The sequence below is a fragment of the Artemia sp. Qi Xiang Cuo genome, chromosome 10 (assembly GCF_049724085.1).
Source record: "Artemia sp. Qi Xiang Cuo chromosome 10, ASM4972408v1, whole genome shotgun sequence".
In the NCBI taxonomy this organism is placed as follows: domain Eukaryota; kingdom Metazoa; phylum Arthropoda; class Branchiopoda; order Anostraca; family Artemiidae; genus Artemia; species Artemia sp. Qi Xiang Cuo.
In genome coordinates this window covers 27,242,201-27,266,807 of record NC_142803.1, presented here as the reverse complement: position 1 = coordinate 27,266,807, position 24,607 = coordinate 27,242,201, and the positions used below count along the sequence as shown (strand labels likewise).

General features: G+C 35.8%; 1 protein-coding gene across 1 annotated transcript in view; it reads left to right on the top strand.

The window, feature by feature from the left end:
- Window positions 1-24,607, top strand: part of LOC148947627 (myosin light chain kinase, smooth muscle-like) — a 335,162-nt gene that overhangs the window by 244,646 nt on the left and 65,909 nt on the right. The window contains exons 22-25 of the mRNA XM_089095960.1: window positions 12,712-12,849; window positions 15,690-15,887; window positions 22,735-23,157; window positions 24,101-24,283. Of these exons, the coding sequence (XP_088952086.1) occupies window positions 12,712-12,849; window positions 15,690-15,887; window positions 22,735-23,157; window positions 24,101-24,283 (942 nt within the window). The remainder of the gene's footprint in view (window positions 1-12,711; window positions 12,850-15,689; window positions 15,888-22,734; window positions 23,158-24,100; window positions 24,284-24,607) is intronic.

Genomic DNA, 24,607 nt, shown 5'->3' with positions numbered 1-24,607 from the left:
GACTGGTTTCCTTGTAAAGGCCCATATAATGGGAAAGTACCTAATTAAGTATATAATTATGGCCTTCATAACAAACATTGCGAATTCGTCATAAAAATCTGCTATCAATCGAAGAAAAAACCCACTGCCTCCTTCCAACTAGGTTTGCCGCTCTGACAACGGAGGTACGGCGTTTATTGAATGATTGTTAACAATACTTTGCTTATGTATATTATGTAAGTTTGTCACTCATCAAGGAGGCACACTTGTGCCTCTATAAAGAGGTGACCCACCACAATGTTAAGCGATTTCAGGTCCTAGAGATCGCAGAGAGACGGCGGTAATCACTTTTTGTAGCCCAAACTCAAACTAAGAAACTTGAAAAATTTCATCCTCCTCCGACTTTATCTTCATGGGGTAAACTGGGCCGGAAGTTTGGACCCTCCCACCACAGTCCCCCTTTAACGTTGTCCGATTGGGCTGAAATTTAGAGGTCAAGCTTTCCTAGTGCCCGGGAGCTTATCCTCGAAATTTCAGCTCAATCCGATCCCTCCTTCCCTGTTTTCAAAAAACCAAATATAGCCACTTAAAATTCATCATCATTTCTTTTTTCTTTCTTAGCCACGCCTACAGGCCACAGTTGGTCCCGGATCCGGTTGAATGAGGACTCATTCGAAGCAGAATTTGACCTGTTAGGGCCTTTTGATATTTTCAGACCGAAAATATTATCCCCCGAATTTACATTTACGAAAAACCTCGTTTTCCTATATTAGCCCATGTTAATTTTTCCCACCACAACCCCCCCTTAACGTTGTCTGATCGGGATGAAATTTAGAGGATAAGCTTTCCTGGGGCCTGGGAGCTTATCCTCGAAATTTCAGCTCAATCTGATCACTCCTTCCCTGTTTTCCAAAAACCACATATCAAGTTTTTTAGGAATTTGCTTGCGTCGAAAATAGCTTCCATTATCTAAAAAACAATTACCATTGTGTCTGTATAGTCCACGGTTGATACTCTAGACTGTCAGGTGGAAAACTCAGGTTCGATTCACCGTCAGAGCCAATTTTTTGTATACTGAATTTAAACTTTAAAAAGAAACTCAGTTTCTTTTTTAAATTATTTGAAAAAAATTACGTTTTCTAAAGAGTTAAAGAGGCTGAGTTACAAGGTCGACCCTTAAAACGCACAGGGATTAGGATGCACAGTTGGGGGGCTGTTAAAAAGGCTGAGTCACAAGTTTGAACCTTAAAACGTAGAGGGATTAGGAGGCACCCTGTACGACGTGATTTGAGTATTCAAGAATTAAAAGCCTTAACACAAGAATGTTCAAGAGTGGGGGTTTGGGGGCGGCAGCCCCCAACTTTAACTCCTGACACGATCAGCTAACAGTTAGTCAAGCAATAATAAGTAATAAACTGTACAAAAACGTGCAGAAATTATTTGAAAAAAACTACGTTTTCTAAAGAGTTAAAGAGGCTGAGTTACAAGGTCAAACCTTAAAACGTACCGGGATTAGGAGGCAGTGTTGCCTCTGATTACTAATCTTTAGAAATCGATCGTATCACGATACGATCGTTCATGGTTAAAACCAAAGTATAACAAAAGTTAATTAAAAAAAAAAAAAAAAATATAATTATAGCAAAATTATCACAATTATATAACAAAATAGTTAGTCAAGCAATAATAAGTAATAAACTGTAAAAAACGTGCAGAAATTATTTGAAAAAAACTACGTTTTCTAAAGAGTTAAAGAGGCTGAGTTACAAGGTCAAACCTTAAAACGTACCGGGATTAGGAGGCACAGTTGGGGGGCTGCCGCCCCCAACCCCCGCTTTCGCAGCCTTTAAATAAAAAAAAGTTTTTTTAAACTGAAAGTAAGGAGCGACATTAAATCTTAAAACGAACAGAAATTATTCCGTATATGAAAGGCGATGTGCCCTCCTCGACGCCTCGCTCTTTACGCTAAAGTTTTTATTGTTTAAAAAAAAGAGTTGTGAGAAAGTCAAACTTTAGCGTAAAGAGCGAGGCGTTGAGGAGGGCACAGCCCCTTTCATATACGGAATAATTTCTGTTCGTTTTAAGATTTAATGTCGCTCCTTACTTTCAGTTTAAAAAACTTTTTTATTTATTTAAAGGCTGCGAAAGCGGGGGTTTGGGGGCGGCAGCCCCCCCCCCCAACTGTGCCTCCTAATCCCTGTACGTTTTAAGGTTCGACCTTGTAACTCAGCCTCTTTAACTCTTTAGAAAACGTAGTTTTTTTCAAATAATTTAATAAATTAAGACGCATTCAATTTTTGGCCGTTTTTTTACGAATCATGAAGATTTCTTGGCATCAAAGTCATTAACTCAGCTTCGTCTCACAGCTGGTAGAAATGAGTTATGTGAACAATTCATACATATACACTTATATTCTTTGTTGATTTATAATTATTCAAACAAAAGGATGGCCTCCACAAGGCCAGTGGACTAATATGGTAGCGCTGAAGCTAGAATGCTCGTGTCTGTGAAATAAATATGGTTGTTAGATACTGCTGAATCTTAACTGTCATTTGTCATCTGACATTTGACTAGAAAAATTGTATGTAGTTATCTTGGCTGGTGCCAAGGATTCAATTTGAACAACTCATGATTATAATAATAATTTGGTAAAGAATATTTAAAAGGACCTAATTGGACGCACGGTTGCGGTTATTCAATGGGCGCTAAGGCCGTATTCAGGGGGGAAGGTAGGGGGCCTTAACCTTCTCCCCCGAAATATTTGTCTGACTCATAAAAACGTAACAAAAATGAATATAAACTAATTTTTAATGCATTTTAAAAGTTTTTCGTACCCCTCCCCCCCGAAAATATCCTGGATACGTTCTTGATAGGCGCTGAAGTACACTTTTTTTTCTTCTTCATGAGTATGCAAATACTGATAAATAAAGTTGATTTTTGAGCAATAAAAGTTTAAGGGCATTAACTTCGAAGTGTTTTCATGAGGAGGGGGTTTGGGAGCGGTGTGTATTAGTCAGAAGAAGAAAAAGCCAGGTAGATAATGTTTGATATGAGGATATTAGTACCGTATATTCATTGTATGTTTATTTCATTATGAATAATCCTTATCTAATGTATAGTAAATTAGGGAATTAGTCGTCATAGACATCACGAGAATGACTTTGGACCTGACCCCAGAGGTCTCACCTTAGTATTGACTTACTAGACAGCCTAATATTCTCTATTTGCCTAATGGAGAAAAAACGCCGAACTACATGCGAAACATTTGTCCTAGATAGGAGCCTTAAGTGGAAGGGGAGGGGAATGGGGATAGAGAAATTCCTTCTTTTCCATTTGTTTTAACGCCTTGTTGTGTCGGAAATTCGCTTCCAACATTGAGCCTTATTGTCGAATATCTACCAAATCTTCTTGGGCCTGGCTGATATTTTGCATTAGATAACCTCCTGACAAATAAACATTTAAACGTTGAAGGGCATGGCTCTTTTTCTGGATATCGTTACCAATTCGTCGCCAGCATGCTTCAGTTGGTGTAATGCAGCGTCCTTCTACATAGGTTTCTGCTTCATTGTAAACCATGCACCATTTATTTTTGACAATCATTATTGAAGCTCAATCATGTCCCTTGTGGATGTATTTATGTAAATACTTTATCGGACCTATATTTCCTACATATTTATTATTTATGTGATATTGGTACTTTTTAAGCATACGAGAATCATATATGACGACATGACGATTATCACGAGTAATGGCGATTATTAGAATCATTTCCATAAACAGCACGGTCATGTGAAAATGTTTCTCTATTCATTTCGTCTAATTTTGGATCATAACGACGTCGATACTTGGGTTTTTCAGCATCCGCTAGAGATGTGACTGAATTTAAATGCTTTGAAAAACTAAAATGTCTCTGGAATATTCTATTTTAATTAGTCATACAACTACCATCTGGATTTAAATATTCACAGGGATTGTAAATCATCCAACTTAAGGCCAATTGTTTTAATAACGAATCGTTGGAATTTGGAATTTCAGCTTAATTAAGATCATCAATTTTAACTGGATTATGGATTCGATCCTGAGGAATCATGATCAATAGCAAATGCATATGTGGTAGTCCACGTTTTTGAAATTTAATCTTTTACACATATGCTGCAACCTTTCCAAATGTCTGATACTTTTCAATATCATGGATTATATCGTCAAATTTCAGTTTAGCAATTCGAGTAATGTGATCGGGATGATCTTGAGGGACTGTTTAATAATGGAGTTATAATCAAGTTTAATACGTGCTGGTTCTTTCAATTTAGGCCAATCATGATTACAAGTCACAGTTATAGAGAAACCTGGGGGTCCAAGGTGATAAACAATAGGCAAGGCGTCTTCAAAATATTCAGCAAAGTAGCGTGTTGATCCGACGAATGATGACGGTAGTATAACTTATTGAACCAAAGAATGCATCGTTTGTCGAGGCTAAGTCTTTTAGAAGTCGCGTAACACCTACGTAGTTTTCACCCACAATAGTTTTCTGGTTAAATTTTATCCATCAATACGATCACGCTCAACACGAATAGTGGTATCAACGAGGTATTTTTGGAAAAGTCTTCTTTCAAAATGCAAATTATTAAAACCAATCTTACGCAGATCAGGTATTACAGCTTGCACAGAAAGGCTTTTCGCATGTTTAGGTCGAAAAGTTATACGATTTCTGGTTAATTCAAGAGGTCTTATGTGTGCACGACTTACATAAGGTGTTTGAAGTAGCATACCCCTTGACCATCCTGAAGTTCCAGCTGGATAAAACATTGGGCAGGTAGAGGGCTCCACACGATGGTCGGTATTTTTTTAATGACAAGATTTTTGCCACGTTGTTTTACAACCATTTCATTTCGTGGAAAACTATGGTAAGCATTAAGATTAAGCACAGCGCATACTTCATTACATGCGGGAGGGTTAAACAGCCTATAATCGACACCATCTGACAAAGTAAAAATGAGCTGCACGTTTGGAGGCTGTTGTCCAAATGAAGCAGCAAGTTGATTTGAATCATCCTCCATGTCTCGCATTTTTTCGTAATCTTTGGCATAGTCATTTGAATCTCGAAGAGATTCATTAGATTACGAGGGATCACATAATTTAATGGATGTGCGAGGCGTTCCTCAATAGCTTCATTGGGGTCTAAAAAGTGCATCTGGCAATATGATGGAGGCTCAATTTCACCTTCAGTAGTTTGTGACGGATGTGCCGCTAATGATTTTGTGATAAATTTGTCCAGCTACTTTAAAGCTAAATATATTCCGACTATTTATGGTTCGATCATCGCTTACGTTGAATGAAGCTAGAGAAAAACACGAGTTCAAGTTTCGAATACGTTTATGAAAGTCTTCAGAGAGTAAGTGACGTCCTAAAAAACGGCAAACCAAATCGTTAGGAAATTGGGGTGGTGATATTGTAATTCGACCATGCAAGAAGCAATCTCCAGACCTTTGTTTGCTACTCTTTCCTCAGCAAACTGGAGGGCTCCACAGGGAATACAAACAACGTTGAAGGGTCTCAAAGATTTATATGTTACATTTACTGAGTTTATGGCGTCTTTGTACGTATGTACTTGGTTTATGCCACACGTTGTTGGTAACGAAGATTACGACGTCGTGTTGTTCTAACCGCGTGTATCTTTGCTCTCCTTTTTCATTTTTGATACGCTATATTCTAACCGCGTGTGTCTTTGCTGTGCATTTTCATTTTTTATACACTCTAATTCTCGTTTTCGTTTATCTTCTAACCGCGCTTATCTCTGCTTTTTTTCCCTTTTTGATCCGCTCTAATTCTCGTTTATCTTCTAACCGAGCGTGTCCCTGCTGTTCATTTTCATTTTTCATACGCCCTAATTCTCGTTTTCGTTTTTCTTCTAACAGCTCATGTCTTGGCTTTTTATTTTCATTTTCGACACGTTTTTGGATTTTGATTACTTCAGATACTTTAGCAATGACTTTTTCTTTAGCTGCCCGTATTGGTGTTGCCGCAACTGATGGTCCAGGTTGTCGATTTTCACATCTTATCACCTTCGATATTTTAGGTGTTGGTTCCACAGAATCATCATTTATAGTAACTGCAACCGCAAATTTTCGTCTTTTGTGTCTTCCTTTAGACATTGTTTTTGATAAATAAATGATTTTGTTAGATGAATAAGGGACTACATTTGGAAAGTTACGGGGATATATAGGAGTAATGACGTCATAAAATTTCTTGATGCCATGACATGTATAGCTCGACTGTATTTTTTTTTACGTGCATAGTTTCGTTGTAATTTTTACTACATGACGTCATTTGCAAAAACCAAAAGTAAGGCTGTTAGCGGTTTTTCTCAGACGTTTGACCTATCTAGATCGTTTTTTATGCAAGATTATGTCAAGATATCAATTTTTCAGAAAAAATGTGGAGCCGTTTTCCAGAACATACATAGATACATAAATACATATATACATACACAATTATTACTCCCATATATATATATATATATATATATATATATATATATATATATATATATATATATATATATATATATATATATATATATATATGTATGATTAGTTGTTGAGGTTTCCTTCTCAATTTTTTTTTACCTTAATATTCCTAGCTTCTATTTAAACGTTAACCACAAATATGTCAGCATGTTTGCTCATAATTCTTTTTAGAAGTGAGCAATTAGCACTTCTTTAACCCTGCTCATAAATATAATTGCGAAGATAGATATAGACCGTGAGAAAAACTCATTTTGATAACATAATATTTCACGGTACACATAATTGCGATTTGTCTATTAACATATGGATGGGATCGCTGCAATTCTATAGCAATGTCAGCCAACATTTTATATTTTGAATTGCCTTTTGAATACTGGCCTGACATCTGACAAATTGCAAAATTATTTGATTTTTCATTAACGCCTCCTTAAAAGCGGATAGGGTATGCATCAATTTTTTGCTGTTGATGACAAGAAGTAAAATAATAGATGTTCAGTTTAAAAGTCATGGGATTAGCCGGAAAAGCCGCCAAAAGGTTTTTGGATCATGCTCTTTAACATCACTACTAGGAATGATAAATTTGTCATTTTTTCATCTTGGAAAGGTGACCTAATTGCTGTTTTCTACGCTACGTTAATTCAAATACATTCATGTAAGCTGTAGAACCTCCGCCAAGGTTGTCAAAGAGATACTTTTAGCACTTTTTCGCTAAAAGTAACGAATTTCAGCGGAAAGTCGCTAACTCCAAAATACCAAGGACACCAAAATAAAAACATCTTTTGTCCTTTTCATCTCAGATCTATCCATACCCGCAAATTACGATTTTCCAAGATTTTTCTCTTAGCTGTTCCAAAATTATGAAGTTGTAGGGCAGTACCACATTTTTCCAGCGTTGCCACCAAGGCCGTGCCCAAGATTTTTTTCGGAGGGGGTTTTACTAATTTTTTTTGGGGGGGGGGGGGTGGTTTACATAAAAAAACTCAAAAACGCATACAAATTTTTTTTGTGTTCATTTTTGTTACGTTTTTACGAGTCAGACAAACATTGCGGGGAGGGGGGTTAAACCCCCTAACCCCCCGCCCCCTGGATACGGCCTTGGTTGCCACATTGAACAGTGAACAGAAATAAGCAGACATTTTAAATAAGTTTCAAAACTCTTTTTGTCCATGCGTTAACAAGCTAATTGGGGCCATATGTTTTTAGCCTATTTTTTGCTGCTTTCGCACCTCTATTTTCTTTTTGATTTGACACCTGCTGCTACCAAAAACTAAATAAATGCAGATTAAAGATACAGATGAAGGTCTTTTTTCATTAAAAATTGAATTCCCAATTTTTCATAATTTTTTAAGATAAATGGTTGCAAGTTTTCACTAAATCGATTCAAAATCAGGTTTCATTTTCCCAGTCTTTGGCATTTTAAAGTTAAATTTAGTTAAGTTAACTAAATCTAAATTGAAGATAAAAGTTAAAGTTTGATTAAATTAAATTAAAAGTTAAATTTGAAGTTAACAATTAGGTCTCACTAAATAAAAAAACAAAAAAAATACTATGTATTGAAACAGTATGGATTTTGTAAAATATACGAGATATCTTCGAAGTTTCGATTTGTGATACGGACGTAGAGAGAAGACAAAACTGTTTTAGATCTTGTGAAAATAGCGTCATATGTTCAGCCCCTCGCTGCACTAAAGAAGAAAGGTGCTTCGCGTTATAGGGATGAACACCAACGTTAAATTTTGTTTCTTGGTCAAATATAACCAATGTTTGTGGAAACCCACTGGTACGAATGGCTGAAAACCTACCATAGGTAACTACCCCTTAATGAAGTCAAACTTTTAGCTATGAAATCTTCGCCTTATTTCACTCGACTTAATTGTAAGAGGAAAGTTATTGCCAAGTATGGAGCTACTTATATTATTATCTCGTTTGAGAAGCTATCGGGAATATGTCCAGAGATTTAACTTTTTCTTTGGGGGAAGGGGGTCCTAATCACTGTCTTATCAGGCTCTTGCATAATCGTGCTTTTTGTTATTTTGATTTTGTTTTTTCGTTAGTCTGCCTTTTTTCACCGTTTTCGCAATTTTTTCTTAGGCTTTTCTTTTTTTGTGTCTTTTCTACTACTCTTTTATTTTTTTATTTCTAATTTTATCTAGTAGGAAAAATATGTTATTATAATTATAATGACAATAAATCTCATAGATTTAGGTTTTGCTAAAATTAACTGTCCCCACAGTCATCTAATAGTGGGAAGTAAGTTTTGTTCTTTTTATTTTTTAGAAGATTCTAACAGCATAACGTTTTTCAAAAAAAAGAAAAAAGAAAATTGAGCTGTGCTTTGGTGATGTGGCGGGTGTCTGATCATTTGAAAAATACAAACTTATTTTCGCTTAAAAAAAAAAGATTTTCTTGTTGGAAACTTCAATTTAATATGTATTTGCTTCAAATTTAATACAGATTAACAGTGAACCTGAACGGTTTATTAACTGATTTCTTAATACTTATTATAATAGTTATTAAAATTTATTTTCATTAATCAGTTCCCATAAATTGAGTCATTTGCCAACATTTTCCCAATTTGATGATGATTGTGATCATTAAATAAAGATTTAGAGTACGTTCTGGTTCGAAATTTTAATTTAATTCGTATATATTTCAAACTTAAGACGAATTAACAGCGAACCTGGAACGGTTTATTAACCGATTTCTTAATACCTTAAGAAATTGCTTCTTAATTTGCCAACATTTTCCCAATTTGATGCTGATTGTGATCATAAAGATTTAGAGTACGTTCCGGTTTTAAATTTTAATTTAGTTCGTATTTATTTCAAACTTAAAACGAATTAACAGCGAACCTGGAACGGTTTATTAACCGATTTCTTAATACCTTAAGAAATTGCTTCTTAATTTGCCAACATTTTCCCAATTTGATGCTGATTGTGATCATAAAGATTTAGAGTACGTTCCGGTTTTAAATTTTAATTTAGTTCGTATTTATTTCAATCTTAACACGAATTAACAGCGAACCTGGGACGGTTTATTAACCGATTTCTTAATACCTTAAGAAATTGCTTCTTAATTTGCCAACATTTTCCCAATTTGATGCTGATTGTGATCATAAAGATTTAGAGTACGTTCCGGTTTTAAATTTTAATTTAGTTCGTATTTATTTCAAACTTAACACGAATTAACAGCGAACCTGGGACGGTTTATTAACCGATTTCTTAATACCTTAAGAAATTGCTTCTTAATTTGCCAACATTTTCCCAATTTGATGCTGATTGTGATCATAAAGATTTAGAGTACGTTCCGGTTTTAAATTTTAATTTAGTTCGTATTTATTTCAAACTTAATACGAATTAACAGCGAACCTGGAACGGTTTATTAACCGATTTCTTAATACCTTAAGAAATTGCTTCTTAATTTGCCAACATTTTCCCAATTTGATGCTGATTGTGATCATAAAGATTTAGAGTACATTCCGGTTTTTAATTTTAATTTAGTTCGTATTTATTTCAAATTTAATACGAATTAACAGCGAACCTGGAACGGTTTATTAACCGATTTCTTAATACCTTAAGAAATTGCTTCTTAATTTGCCAACATTTCCCAATTTGATGCTGATTGTGATCATAAAGATTTAGAGTACGTTCCGGTTTTAAATTTTAATTTAGTTCGTATTTATTTCAAACTTAATACGAATTAATAGCGAACCTAGAACGGTTTATTCACCGATTTCTTAATACCTATTATAATGGTTATTAATATTTTATTAGTGAGTGATTAGTAAAATAAGAAAAATATGAGTGTTGATGCATTAATACTCATTAATTCTCATAAATTTAGTCATTTGCCTTCATTTTTCCCAATTTGATGATGATGTGTAGAAGTTAATTCACCAAATACACTAGTTAACCGTACTCTCAAAAATTAAATGCAAAATTTAATATGAATTTAATTTTTGGCCGTTCCAGCTGTTACTTTACTCTCATCTGGAACCAAAAAATAATTTTATTTAATGTATTAACTTTTTGTCGCACCTGGAACACGTTCTTAGTTTCATCATTATAGTCAACAGATATAAACTATGTAATACATAGCTGTTGATTGATTATACACAGGACAATCTTTCTTTATTTTAAAAAATATCATCCTATGACAAATTGTCCAAAAGAGCGCTATTATATTTAGGCATGAATTCTAAGCGCGTGGCTGCTTTCGTATGACTATCTCAAATCAATAATTAGCTAGAGCTATGCTAAATTTTAAAGGTTCTGACAGTCCTTCATTCAGTGTAACTTAATTGAGATAGATGCTCGTAGCTTGACTCCAAATGCTTTGCCACTCAGCCGATAGAAATTGATTTGAAGGAGGCCTATTTAAAAACCATATTGTATGCTTATTGTTTATGCAAATGATGTGATCTTCTTCTGGGATGTTTACTCTGAGTCATACCAATTAACTTGAAATTTTGAAGAACGTAATGAACTCTTCCCTCGTTTTTAGGCTTATAAAGACATACCAAGAACGTAAGTAGGGAAGCCTTCGGAGTTCGGACCTATGCCCATCATCTCCGGATCTCGACACTTAACGATTGCTCGTATAACATCTTACATTATTCTTATAAATCACCTGTTTTGTGTTTTTTGAAGTTGGGCCTATAGCCCAAAAACCCGAAAAATAGCCCAAAACCCCAATAGGCCTCCCCCTGGATACGGCCCAGCATATATACCTATACAACTTATAATTTATATATCTATAGCGACTAAATTACTAAAAATGTTAGTTTTGAACACAGTTTATATAATTATCCAGTATAATCTTTCCCTATCTCACCCATTATAAAAACCCGGACCGAGGTGCAAGTGCTCCAGAGAACGTTTTTGCAGATATAAACATAAGCGGCATTAGATCTTTTCACGGGTAGACAAAGAATAATCACCTATGGAACAAGTACTGACAAAACCACTTGGCCGGCTCAATTAATAAGTGCAGAAATAAGTGGGAGGAGCTTTTTGTTCGCACCGAGAATGAAGAGCCAGAAATCATCTGCGGTAAACTTACTGGATAATTATATAAACTGTGATTTTGAACTACAAATCTACGCAGCCCTTTAAAACCTACCATAAAAAGAGAATTCTCAACCAACTCCTCACGATTGCAAATGGAGATGGCTCACATACTATTCTTGTTTCATGGCTATTGTCTAGCCATTCTCATGGTAGCCGACGTTTACCCCCCCCCCCTCTCCTCGCGACTGGTTAGTCCCCGGTCACTTTCGACTTATAAAATAGGACTAGAAATCTCAGTACTGGAAGATTGTTCCCCTGGAACAAAATCGTACATGTTCGTGAATGACATACGCATGGTCTGATATATACAACTAAAGCCTTTTGCGGGCAGCACTTGCGATTCGTAAATGGAACGGGATTGATGATTGGAGCGAAGTCAGATGCAAACATTAACGTGTCCGTAATGTTTAACGTGTTGGTCCGAAAAGTTTTCTCTTTCTGTTTGGCAACCTGGTAACCCTGGCAATATTTTGGTAACCCTGGTAACTAAGCTTTCGAGCTTAAAGGTTTTGATGCCTTCATTTACGTAAGAAAGACCTGCAATTTTGTGGAATTATCATTGGGAGGATTGGGAGCTTTAGAATTTTTGGTACAGTTTACAAAGCGGTAAGCGCGCGAAAATTGAAGTTTTCGTTAACGCTAATGAAATAAAACAAAATAGGATGAAAATATAATAGTTCAGAAACAAATTTGGGCTATATATTTGCACATTAGGGGGGGGTAAAGTATAGCATATAGTAAATACGTAACCTAACCTAATCAACCCAACTTTGGTACCTTTTAGTCCCCCTAAACCCCAAAAAACTAAAAGTTTAAATATAGTTCCCCGAGTGAGAAACTTTTTGTAATGCCTATATTTATACAGCGTCTCGTATAAGTACCCGGTTTTATCCTATCTGATTTTCAATACAATTGTTGCGCGCTTACCGCTTTGTAAAATAGTACAAAAAAACGCATCAAAAATTTGTTTATATTCATTTTTGTTACGTTTTTAAGAGTGTGACAAACATTTCGGGGGGGGGGGGGGAGTCAAAACTCCTAGCCTCTCTCCTGGATACGGCCTTTACTGTGGTATTTATTTTATCTGTCTGTGGCTTATTTTGGGGTCGGACCATTCTTTAATTGTGTTACTTTTTTAGGAAGAAGAAACTACACCGAAGAATTACAGCCTTTACCACGACTGCGCATGAGATCATCAGCTCCAAAATTTTATGCAGTGCCACATAACAAAGTAGCGGAAGTGGGTGATATAGTGCGGTTTCAGTGTGCTGTAGCTGGTATGCAAATTTCTCTCTTTGAGTTATTCCAAATTAAGTGTGATCTTTTTTTCTGTTGTGATCTCTTCTGGCCAAAAGTCTAATTTTAGAACTGATTATGCAAAATAAAAATAATTGATAGTACTTCCCATCATGCAAGTTATCTATCTTGTGATTGATCAACAGATATTGAAAAAAATTAATCTCAGAAACGTCTCACCAACAACATTATTGGTTTTGTGATCATAAAAAATAAAACATATCTTTGTCCAAAGTGAAAATTACTTTGGACCCTTTCCTATTTTTTGGTTTGGTTTATATGAAGGGCTACATTATACTAAATCAAGCCCAGAAAAGTAACTTTCAAACAGTTCGTGGTAACGAACTGTAAGTAAGGAGCGACCCGGCTAAGTAGTGACCGAAATTCTAAAAAACGGAATTTTAATGTCAATAGATCAAAAGAATCGAATTCAAGTTTCATCAAGTTTAGTCTTAACCATCAAAAGTTACGAGCCTGAAAAAAAGTTTGCCTCATTTTCGAAAAAAAGGGGGAAAACACCCCCTAAAAGTGATAGAATCTTAATGAAAAACATACCATCAGATTCAGCGTATCAGAAAACCCTACTGTGGAGGTTTCTAGCTCCTATCTGTAAAATTGCGGAATTTTGTATTTTTTTTGCCAGAAGAAAGATCACGGATGCGTGTTTATTTATTTATTTTTTTTCCATGTGTGATCGTATCGATCCAGTGGTCCTAGAATACCCCAAGAGGGCTCACTCGAACGGAAATTAATAGTTCTAATGCTCTTTTTAAGTGACCCAAAAAATGGGGAGGGGGCAACTAAGTCCCCTCCCACGCTCATTTTTCTCAAAATCACCCAATCAAAACTTTGAGATAGCCATTTTGTTCAGCATAGTCGAAAATCTAATGACTGTGTCATTGAAGATGACTTAATCCCCCATAGTCCCCGGGGGAAGGGCTGTCAGTTACGAACTTTGTCCATTGTTTACATATAGTATTGGTTATTGGGAAGTGTACAGACGATTTCGGGAAGGATTTTTCTAGTGGGGGGGTGGGGGGGAGGGGATTACGTAGGAGGATCTTTCCATGGAAGTTTTTTTCATGGAGCTAATTCTTAAAGAATTGGAACAAAATTTGAACTTTAGGGTAAAGAGCGAAATACTGAATAGGGGGCTAACCCTCTCATATACGTAATAATTTCTGTTCCTTTTAGGTTTTAATGTTGCTCCTTACTTTCAGTTGAAAAAACTTGTTTTTTTTTTTTATTTAATCTAAATCAAGGCCCAAGAAATGAAGTGACTGGATTTGAGTCCCACCGTATCAGTTATAATTTTGTAATGGTAAGAAAAACAAATACCTAATTTGCAAAGTGTTTTTCTTTATCGCTATACAAGAGAAATCAGTTATTTTAAAGCTCTTTGTCAACTACTTGGACTGCCTATGTCGTAAACTGCCTTGTTTTAAGAGTATGGGGGGGGGGGGATTTTGATTTATAGCAATGGTGGGGTATAAAAAAGCTTCTTAGGCTGAATGAGAGAGACTTTGTTTTAGGAATAAGGAACAAAAACACTTAAGTTGAGAAAAAGCAAGCAAAATATAACGTATCTTTTCTATATTCGGTATATTAGGAAACTTGTTGTTTAGACTGTTTTGTCTAAGACACATATGGTAGAAATCATTTCTGATGTCTTTCGCTCGTGTGCGTAACTGTTGAATATTGTGTACCTTAGAGCAAGGCCGTATGCAGGGAGGGATTGCCTCCTCCCCCTGGAAATGTTTGTCCGAGTCGAAAAACGTAACAAGAATGAATATAAATAAATTTTTATGTGTTTTTTGAAGTTTTTTTTTTTGTAAAATTCCTCCGAAAAGGAATCCTTTTGTGAACCCCCTGACCTCTCCCCCCCCCCAAAAAAAAAGAAATAATAGATACAGACCTGCCTTAGAGTATCACAGATTAATACGAGGAATCTCTTTCGTTATGTTTAATATGGTAGATTAGCATTTAATAGAAAACGGTAGAAATAGCATCTAATAGAAGAGAGTGGTAGAATAATTTGAATATTTAACCAACGAATAACCTGCACTACTGTTTGAGGGTAGTGCGTTAAATACATGGATGTTATTTTAAATTTATTTTTTAAGCGCTTGGACATACCCTAGTCCTGAACTAAGGTGGATATTTGTTTTCAGTTCCGTCAATTAGAGGGAAGGGTATATGCCCCATAGATAGTTGATCCCCCACCTCGTAAGTATTGAAAAATGTCTTTTTTCGGCATTTTCATTGAAAATTGCCTTTTTTGGTATTTTCAATGAAAAATCGTTTTTTTTTTCGTTTTTTTTTATATTGGTAAAATTAAAAAAGGACAAATCGCCCCCCTCTGGATTTTGAAAAATAAATCCCCCCCTTCCTCGTGATTTTCGTGAATTGACGCTTCCTGTTTCTTCCTTAGGATTTCAGCCATTTCAGATAAAAGTGGAACTACCAGATTCGTAGCCGATACTTCTTCTAACTTATATGTTATTCTCGTAGAATAAATTTCCCAATGGTTTATGCTAGCCATGGTGTTATACAAAGCACAATCGCCATGGCTAAACGGATAGCGAAGCACAATGGAAAAGTTGATTATTCCGACTGATCCTATATGCTGATTCAGTGATTTTATTTGTATTTTCTTTTTTTCCCTTTTTGACTTTTGGATCCCTTTTTCTTTTCTCTGTCAGTTTACTTGTTGTAATTTATTTCTTCTCCTTTTTTCTTTAGTGTTCTGTCTTTTTTTGTGTTAACTTGACGGGTTTTTCAATAATAAATGTTTTGAATGCTTTCTTTCCATTTTTCATAGGTAACCCATTACCCAAAATTACATGGGATAAGGAAAATAGTACTATATGTGCATCCGACCGATTTTCATTTGAAGAAAGGAACGATGTCCGAATATTGGAAATTAGAAACGTTAAACTAGAAGATGCAGGATTATATAGAGTCACCGTTGAAAATGACCTTGGAAGACTCCAAGCTTCAGCGCGATTAGACGTTATTTGTAAGTATAAAATATTAAGTATTATATGTAAGCATAAATATATTTTAATGTCAATTAGTAAAACAAAAATTTAGTTTCAAGGTCTTTATCCAAGCTCCTACAGATGAAACCTGTGTAATTTGAAATCTCTTATAGGATTAAAAAAAAAAAACTTTCCCATCAAGCTTCTGGTGAAAATGGTAAAATAGGTGAAAGCTGGTGAAAACGGTAAAAGAGGAGGTGGGGGTGTCATTGTAGAAACTTCGTACCATCCTTCCTTTAAATTTGATGAAAATGCTGCTAAAGACCCACAGGTAAGGGTGTAGCCAGGGGGATGAGGTTTGAACCCCCTCCCTAATTTGTGCCCAACCCGTAAAAATTTAGCAAAATGCATATACAGTTTTTTGATCTGTTTTTTAAAGTTTTTCTTTTTATTTTAACCCCCCCCCCCCCCGAGACAAAAATCCTGAATGCGCCCTTCTAAATAGGCAAAGGAAGATTATACCGCCAAATTCTTGACACATAGTTTTGAACCTTGACGAGTTGGCTCCTGACTCCTCCTATCTTACAGATTTCATCCTTGACTAGGCAAGTTATTCGTCCCCCAAAATAGATAACAATCCTTTGTCGAGTCTTAATATTATCCCATAAATTGACCTGAAACTGCCACCAGAACAGTTCATGTGTGGAATTGAAGTCACCAAGAGAGTTGACGAGCTTCATCTTATGGGAATCCCTTTCTCACCTAACCTTCCTTGCTAACCACCTAACCACTTCGATCAGATCTGATCCTCCTGTGTGAACCCTTATTAACTCCTTGAAAGTGTACAAGCTACCTGAGTTGTCCCTGTCCCTAAACAAGATGGCGAGTAAATAAACACAGTTCGTCTAGACCAATGTTTCTTGTCTACTGCTTTGAGAAAGTTCAGGAGATCAGCTCTACTACAAAAGTTTATAGTTATCTGTAGTAATATAACCTGCTAAGTGTTCCACAATATGGATTTAGACAGAGAAGTTCTTCACTAGACTACCTTGTGGCCCAGCATCGGAAGTGGATCGAGCTTCCGGCTCAGGAATATAACACAAGGTAATTGGTATTCGACATTTCAATGGTTTAACATAGTGTGGAATAGAGACCTTCTTAAATCATATGGAACCTTATCTTATCCTTTCCTCAATACTTTACCCATGACCTAAAAGCCCATAGAGATGTCTCGAAGAATTAAGACCTTTAAATGCTTTCTTATCCCATCAGTGGATATGCTATATATCACGAAATCACACGATCTTTGGATGATCAACCCTTATGTCTTGAGAACAGGCGATAGCTATTTCCCTGTTGAAGCTCCTGCGTGGTCATCCCAACTCTGTCTTTGGAAAAAAACCACCAAGAGAATGAATGATCTTCGTTGTCTGAGACTCTCTTTTCAGCTAATTTTCCTCGGAATGCTTACCTCGATCAGATCCCTCCCTTTCGTACTAGAAAGCTTGAAATAATACTCTGTGTGAAAGTTTTCTTTCATCCAGCTTGGTCATCCTTCATATTGATGGCGCAGATCACGTGCATAAGAACTGTAGTAGACCGAATATGGCGGTCCACTATATTCTGGTGTTACCAAAATTCATGTGTTGCCACCAGGGGTAGTGGAGAAGGCCTTAGCCCTCCTCCCCCTAAAGACCAGCTGTTACCGTTAAGGAATAAAATATTTTACATGACGTCATTTCAAGAAATCCATTCACTCACCTCCTTCTTTGGATCTTGCTCTCCCTGTAGCTCAGTTTATTCAGGTAGACAAATACGTCCTACTATGACTGTCTGAAGTCTGAAACGCCTAGGAAAGCATGACGGCTCTATTCAGCATTTTATTATCAATCTTAAACCAAATCCTTGAAGGGGTTATACCATCAAAGTCACCTAAGGCTCAATGTGAAGGCTCAATAGTCAATTGCCCATATAAACCTACAGATAAGTCATACCTCAATTAGATTCAAGCACTTAAAACATATTTCAATTTTGTACGATAGTTTAAGCCCTTGTGTAGGAATTTGTCTCGGAGTGGCTTGGTGCAAAGAAAATACAAAAACGGTAGAATTATGCTATAAGTAAATAAAATAATAGCGAACGCTCAAAAAAATTTGGATTAAAGGGGACATGGAGCTGAAGCCCCCCCCCCTCCACTCTTCTCTGGATAGATGGCTGCATTAAAATTTAGGGTACCAAAAAACAGGGATCACTAACTTTAATATATTGGTAGTAACAGGCCATAATACCCACATCCACAGTTGAATACGGCAAAGCAGAAAGAAGATAATTCTCCAAGGTATTTTACATGACGTCATTTCAAGAAATCCGTTCACTCACCTTCTTCTTTGGATCTTCCTCTCCCTGTAGCTCAGTTTACTCAGGTACGTTCTACTATGACTGTAGGACGTATATTGGTAGTAACAGGCCCTTATACCCATATCTACAGTTGAACACTACATAGGCAGAAAGAAGATAATGCTCCAATGTAACGGTATTAAGGTAACCTTCATATTGTACGATTGATTTTCTTATAAATACTTTACTTTGGAGGATGATATTCAACTAGGCTGTGCTGCATAATACCAAATTGTTATCAACACCGATATCGGTGAACCTAAAACCTGAGGATCGTGAAGGTTTATCTCTGAGTGTTTTTTTCAGGCAACAGTTTAGTATTTTTCTTTTTCGGACTAAAATCAGGGGAAACAAAATAGGTTACTAAAATTTCAGCTGACAGACGTGGAATCCGAGATTATTTATCATACCTACTAAATGAAACAAAGATATTTAAAATTGATTTTTTTTTTCTACGATATTTACTAATAATCCCCGTGGTTTAGGCTTTCAAAGTTCATAGCATCTGAGACAAATTTAAATGTGCCAAACTTTTGATCAGTCGTCAAACGCCTTTCTCACAGTGTTTCTCGCCATTCTCACAGTATTAAAGAATAGTATTAGCTTAAATTACTATAAAATTCACTAAATTTTTCGGAGAGAAGGCCGGCCCCCCCCCAACAGAAACGAGGCTCCTATGTCGTTCGATCAAAAGCACCAGTGAACATCTGTGCACAAATTGGGCAATTTGCAGAAAATCAGTAAAGCGCCACGCTGACTCCACAAACTGGGCTTTTTAACAATCAACAGCCACAGTGGTACCGATTCACGAAAATTATAGGAGGTACATTTTTCAAAAGCTCGGGGGGGGGGGCTACAATGAAAATACAAGAAAAATGCATTTTTGAGTGAAAATGCGAAAAATGGTCTTTTTTATATTCTAGGTAGGGGGGGGGGTCTAGGGTTTTGAGAATGCAAGCTTTCCCCTAACTGATGTCACTAAACAGCCAGTGACTTACTCTTTGTTTGTTTGTAACTAGTTTGTAACTAGTTTGTAACTGGGCCTGTAAGCTTCCGAATTTAAATGAATTCATTAGTGTAAATTGATTTGGAATTTGATGTCTAGCTCACTGTTGTTTTCTACTACTACTAAGGGCGCCGACAGAAAATTTTCCAGGGGGGGGCAGACGCCAAAATAGCAGTGGCAGTGAGATAATAGGGAATATATTTCAGGATATTTTTTTCGTAGAAATAAGTTTATTTTTAAATACTTTTAGGAAAAACCTCTCAAATAAAGAGATCAATTAAATTGCAAGCAAAATGAAAAAAAAATACAGGAAATTTTAAATGACAAGGATTCCTGGCAAACGGATCAATTTCTTTAATCAATAATATATTCAATTATTATGCATTTTATCTTAAAAGAAAATCAAACTCAAACCAAATATACAGAAAGATGTATTGCATCCGTAGATTATAACAGATGTAGACTTGTCTTTATGCAATTTCTTATACCTTAGAATAGTTTAAAGAAGGAGTAGAGATGCTCAAAAATCATCCTGCTTGCATAGATACTACGTTTTGATTTTATAACGGCCATGTAAAATGTGCCTCTTTCATAACAGGACAATTCTCCCCCTCGAACTTAAATCCCTTATATATTTAGGCATTAAGAAAATATAGAAAAACGAAAGAAAAACAAAATTTAAACTTACTAACCAGCAGCCAAATTGATACTTCCAAGACAAAAAAAAACAAAAAAAAAATGCCTGCTTCCCCAAAAAGGCCCCTTACCCGCCTCCCGAAGAGCCTGAACCATGATCACTTGTTCTGGAATTTGTCTTCCCCAACTCCTTTCAAAAGTGGCAAAGGCACCATCTACTTCCAGGGCATCAAAATTAAAAAAAACAACATACACTCTTTTATGATGACTAGAATCATTTTTTGCCTAATTCTCCGAAACACCTCTTAACCTCCTCCCGAAGGGCCAGACCTTTGTTCACTTGCGCTTAAATTTGTCGTGTCCAACTCCTTCCAAAGGTGTCAAAGGCACCAACTAATTCCAAGCCATCAATAACAAAAAACTATACTCTTGTGTGGGACCTGGAGAAGAATTTTTTGTCTGCTTCCTCAAAACACAAAATTGTAAGTCCGCCTATCCCTTAATGTTCCTTTTGTCTTATTTTTATGAAATGGCAGACCGCTAAACTTGAGAAACCATTCAGTTTAATCTTTGTACAAAATCATAGGTAAACTTAACTTTTATTTCGACTAGTAGTCTATTTATCAAATTAAGAGGGATTAACCTGAAAGCTCGTAGTAGAAAGAATAAGCGGCGGTCCAAAGGTAAAAACGCATATATACATGAAAAGTCACTTTCCGGATTAGATATACCACTAAATTCAGCTCAAAGAGGCGAATATAATGGTATATACAAGAATGTCCTAATAAAATCCCCCGGAAAGATTTGTCTGACAAAAACACGTATCTGCAGCATTTTGCCTCGTTTTCCAAAGTTGAAAAACCGACATTTATCAGTGTCAGCGAACTTGCATGTATTTTAATTACATAATTGGAAAGAATAATCTAAAACCAATCTTAACAACTTTTTAGTTCAATCGTGTGTTTAATGTGGTGCAAAAGGTGGGTAAAGTGCCGCAAAACTTGACGATTTTCTCGGAATAATGGAAAGTGTATTTACGCGTTTTCGCATTTGCACGGACGTAAGTACGGCTTAGGCTTAAAAACAGAAATATAATATAAGGTACACACGTAGACAGGGGCGTAGCTCCAGCATTTTTATTGAGGGGGTAAAAAGTAGAGAGTCAAGGGGCATGGGCTATATGATAGATTTTTTTCCAATTTATTGGGGGGAGGGGGCACCTGCCCCTGCCCCCCCCCCTTGCCACCCCCAAACGACGCCACTACACGTAGACAAGATGGAAGGATTTAGTGGCAATCCTGCTCTCCACTGGATATTGGTTTGAGAACTAGCTGTAAAATTTCCGGCATCTTGATATGAAGATAAATAAGTTTGACAGCGATAAGCTTTTGATGCGCTGACATTGATTGTCATTTTGCTTCAGATAATCACCGTCAGACTCCTCAATAAATACTTTTTTCCGTCATGATAAACCTAGCTGGTTTTTTTGTAGCTTAAAGAAAGCTTCTCATTGTATTATGTCAGTTTGAATTTTAGCTGCCAGTCGCAGTTCATGTCATTTCTCACATTAAAAACTTGGTGTTTTCTTTTCAATTTAATATTTCGTTTTTATTTGGTATTTTAATAATTTTTTATCTAGATATACTGTTATTATTTATAGTTTGTTGATTTCTCCGTCAATTCACTGCAAAAAAAAACAACTTTAAAGCCTGCTCGAGTTCCATAGAGAGCATGGAATTTTATTTATAGTTTACTAATCTAATGTAAAAATAAAGCATTATATGTAAACACCCAAAGAAAAATTTCTGTTGGAATGGGAAGGGTAGGGGGTATAGTTTCGTCTCTTCATCCAAAAAATTGACTAACAATGTAAATATACGAAGATATTGAGAGTCTGTTCGAACTGGAACTTAAAGGTTTCTTCTATAAACATCAAAAGCATAAAATCTTGAATAAAAATTCTCAGGGATTTCTCAAAATGGTTTTTCTAACCACTTGTATTTGTGAATTTACATGGATAGGAAGATAAATATATACATATATATATATATATATATATATATATATATATATATATATATATATATATATATATATATATATATATATATATATATATATATATTTCTCGAACACGGTTCTATAATTTTTTTTTCTCTGAAAATTGGCATACTACCATTTTCTCGGTGTAAAAAAACGACCTACATAGGTGACAACTTTAGGAAAGTTATTTCCTCCTCCAGTATTCCTCAGTATTTTTCATAAATCGTCTGCTGACTGAAAGTAGAGACCCCTAAAGATTGCAATCCTTGACCATAAATAAGAGGGGTTCCAAACGTAATTTGTTTGTTAAAGAATCAGTTGAACCCGAGCTTTCAGTGAAAGACATCCCATTTGATAGCTGTGAAATGAGTTCTGGGTTCTTAATTGCTTCGCATTAAATGCTACGCATTGCGGCAGGAAAATTACAAGAATAATTTGTACACCAGGGAACTTAAATTTGCTTAGTGATTATTGTTTGTTTAACAAGATTATTCTTGATAAGATGAATGTTCGTTTTTCGATGTAAAAAAAACGATCTAGATAGGTCATGATTCTGGGAAAATTCATTTAGGGCTTTAATTAATTTTGGTAAAGCATTTTCCGTATGAATGATGTCACAAATACCCAGACCTCCATCACCCAAATACTTTCTACATTGAATAAAATAAAATGAGGTAACAGTTGTTTTGCAAAAGAGGTTAAAAACGGTCATTCTTTTCACCGGTTTCCTAGTATTATTTATTTATATCGGTTGGGTTCCTTCTGTATGACTTACTCCTCTTAAGCTGTTGTTTCTTTTCCAGCTAAATCAAATCGAGCAACAAGGACAGTTTCAGCCAGTTCATCCTCTCGGTTAGGGTTGACTAGCCCATATTTCTCTCGACGTCTTGTCAGCAGTTCATCTCGACTGGGAGGCTCTGCATCATTTAGAGCTGAAATTCGTGGAGGGTCCCTCCCTCGTCCATCATGGTACTGTAACTTTCAAAAACTGGAAAATCAGAATCGAATTTCAATATCAAACAAAGGTTGTGTATCAGAGTTAGTAATAAATGATATCGGCGAAGAGGATTTTGGTGAAATAACGTGTGTTGTGGAGTTTGATGGGGAATGTGATGCTTGCTCTGCATTTCTTCTTGAAGATGTTCACAAACAACCTCCAGCATTTGCATCCAAGATTGAACAAACTTTAAATGGGAATGCTTTAATTTTATCTGTTGATGTGCAAGGTAAAATCTGCTTTTCTTTTACATTATTCTTCAACAGATATCCAATTTCATTTTTCTTTCGTATACAAATTTTTATGTTTATTATGTATTTTTTTATTACAAAAATTATAATATCTTTTTATTTAATTTTCAAGTTAAAAATTAAAAATTATGGTCTCTATCTATAAAATTATATGACGAAAGTAGCAGCAAAAAAGTAAATACGCAAAACTATATAAAAAAACAACAATAAATACCAAAAATTAAAATGCTCAAATACTAAGTCGCAGTTTTTTAAATTGGTAATGTCTAACTATGGTGTAAGATAAAATAGATATTTAGAAAAGTGGCACCAATTTACAAAAATGTTGTGGGTGGAAGGGGGCGGAGGAAATTTATTTTTCAAAATTTAGGGGGGGGGGTATTTTTTCATTTTTCATTTTTTTTATGAATAAACCCGATGTTTCCGACTTGTACGGGCTTATCTACTTGCTTTTGTATTAGCTTTCCATTATTATTTATATTATTGTTACATTTATCCATATGCTTCGACGTTTTATTGAGATTTTCTCAATTTTCGAGGGGTCACCTATTTACATTCATGACAAGCAGGTATCCAGGATTTTTGTTTGGGGGGGGGAGCGGTTTACCCGATTTTTTCCCGATTTTTTTATAGTATCTTTTTTCTTGTAAGGTTTTGTCTTTACAGGTATTTTTAGACTAATTTTCGACTAGGTCAAAAATTTGGGGGGGGGGGGTTCAAACCGGGTAACACAACCCCCCCCCCTGGATACGGCCTTGATTCATGACCAGCATAAAACGGGCTTTCTGTTTCATTTCCATGAAAAGTCAACGCTTTTTTTTTTCAAAATAGTATACTTAATAATACTTTTTATTAAGCGGAATTTCTTAATTTACAGACGAAAACTTGAGTCTAAATACATTTTATTTTCATGATTTTCAGGATCTGAACTAATTAGGACAATCTGGGTTTGCGATGAGGAAGAAATTCCTGAAAGTAATTGCATAGGTTCATCTGGGCTACGGAGCATTACCACCAGAAATCTGAACGCGGGTAGTATTTATGTTTGTGAAGCTTATAACGCATATGGAGAGGCAGAAACATGGACTATTGCTCAACATGACAGTAAGTGTTTTCTTCCTCTAAAACAGTAATAGAAATACAAAACATGACTAAAAAATGAGATTGCATCAATACTAGTACACACAGTGGCAGTTAGCCCATTCTCTGAAATCGTTTTGGGTCTGGAAGTATATCCCAGGAGAAGAGTCGAAACGGTCAAAAGAGCAAAGTAAGTGGCTCCTACGGAAATCGCATGGAAATATTGATTAAATCAGAAACACCCCTTTGAGCCCCCGGGCCCGCCTATTGCTTTAGCTCCTGAGTTATAGTCATTTAACATTAACAGGTCCTTTTCCTCTGATCAAGAATTCTGAAAGGGTAACTGCA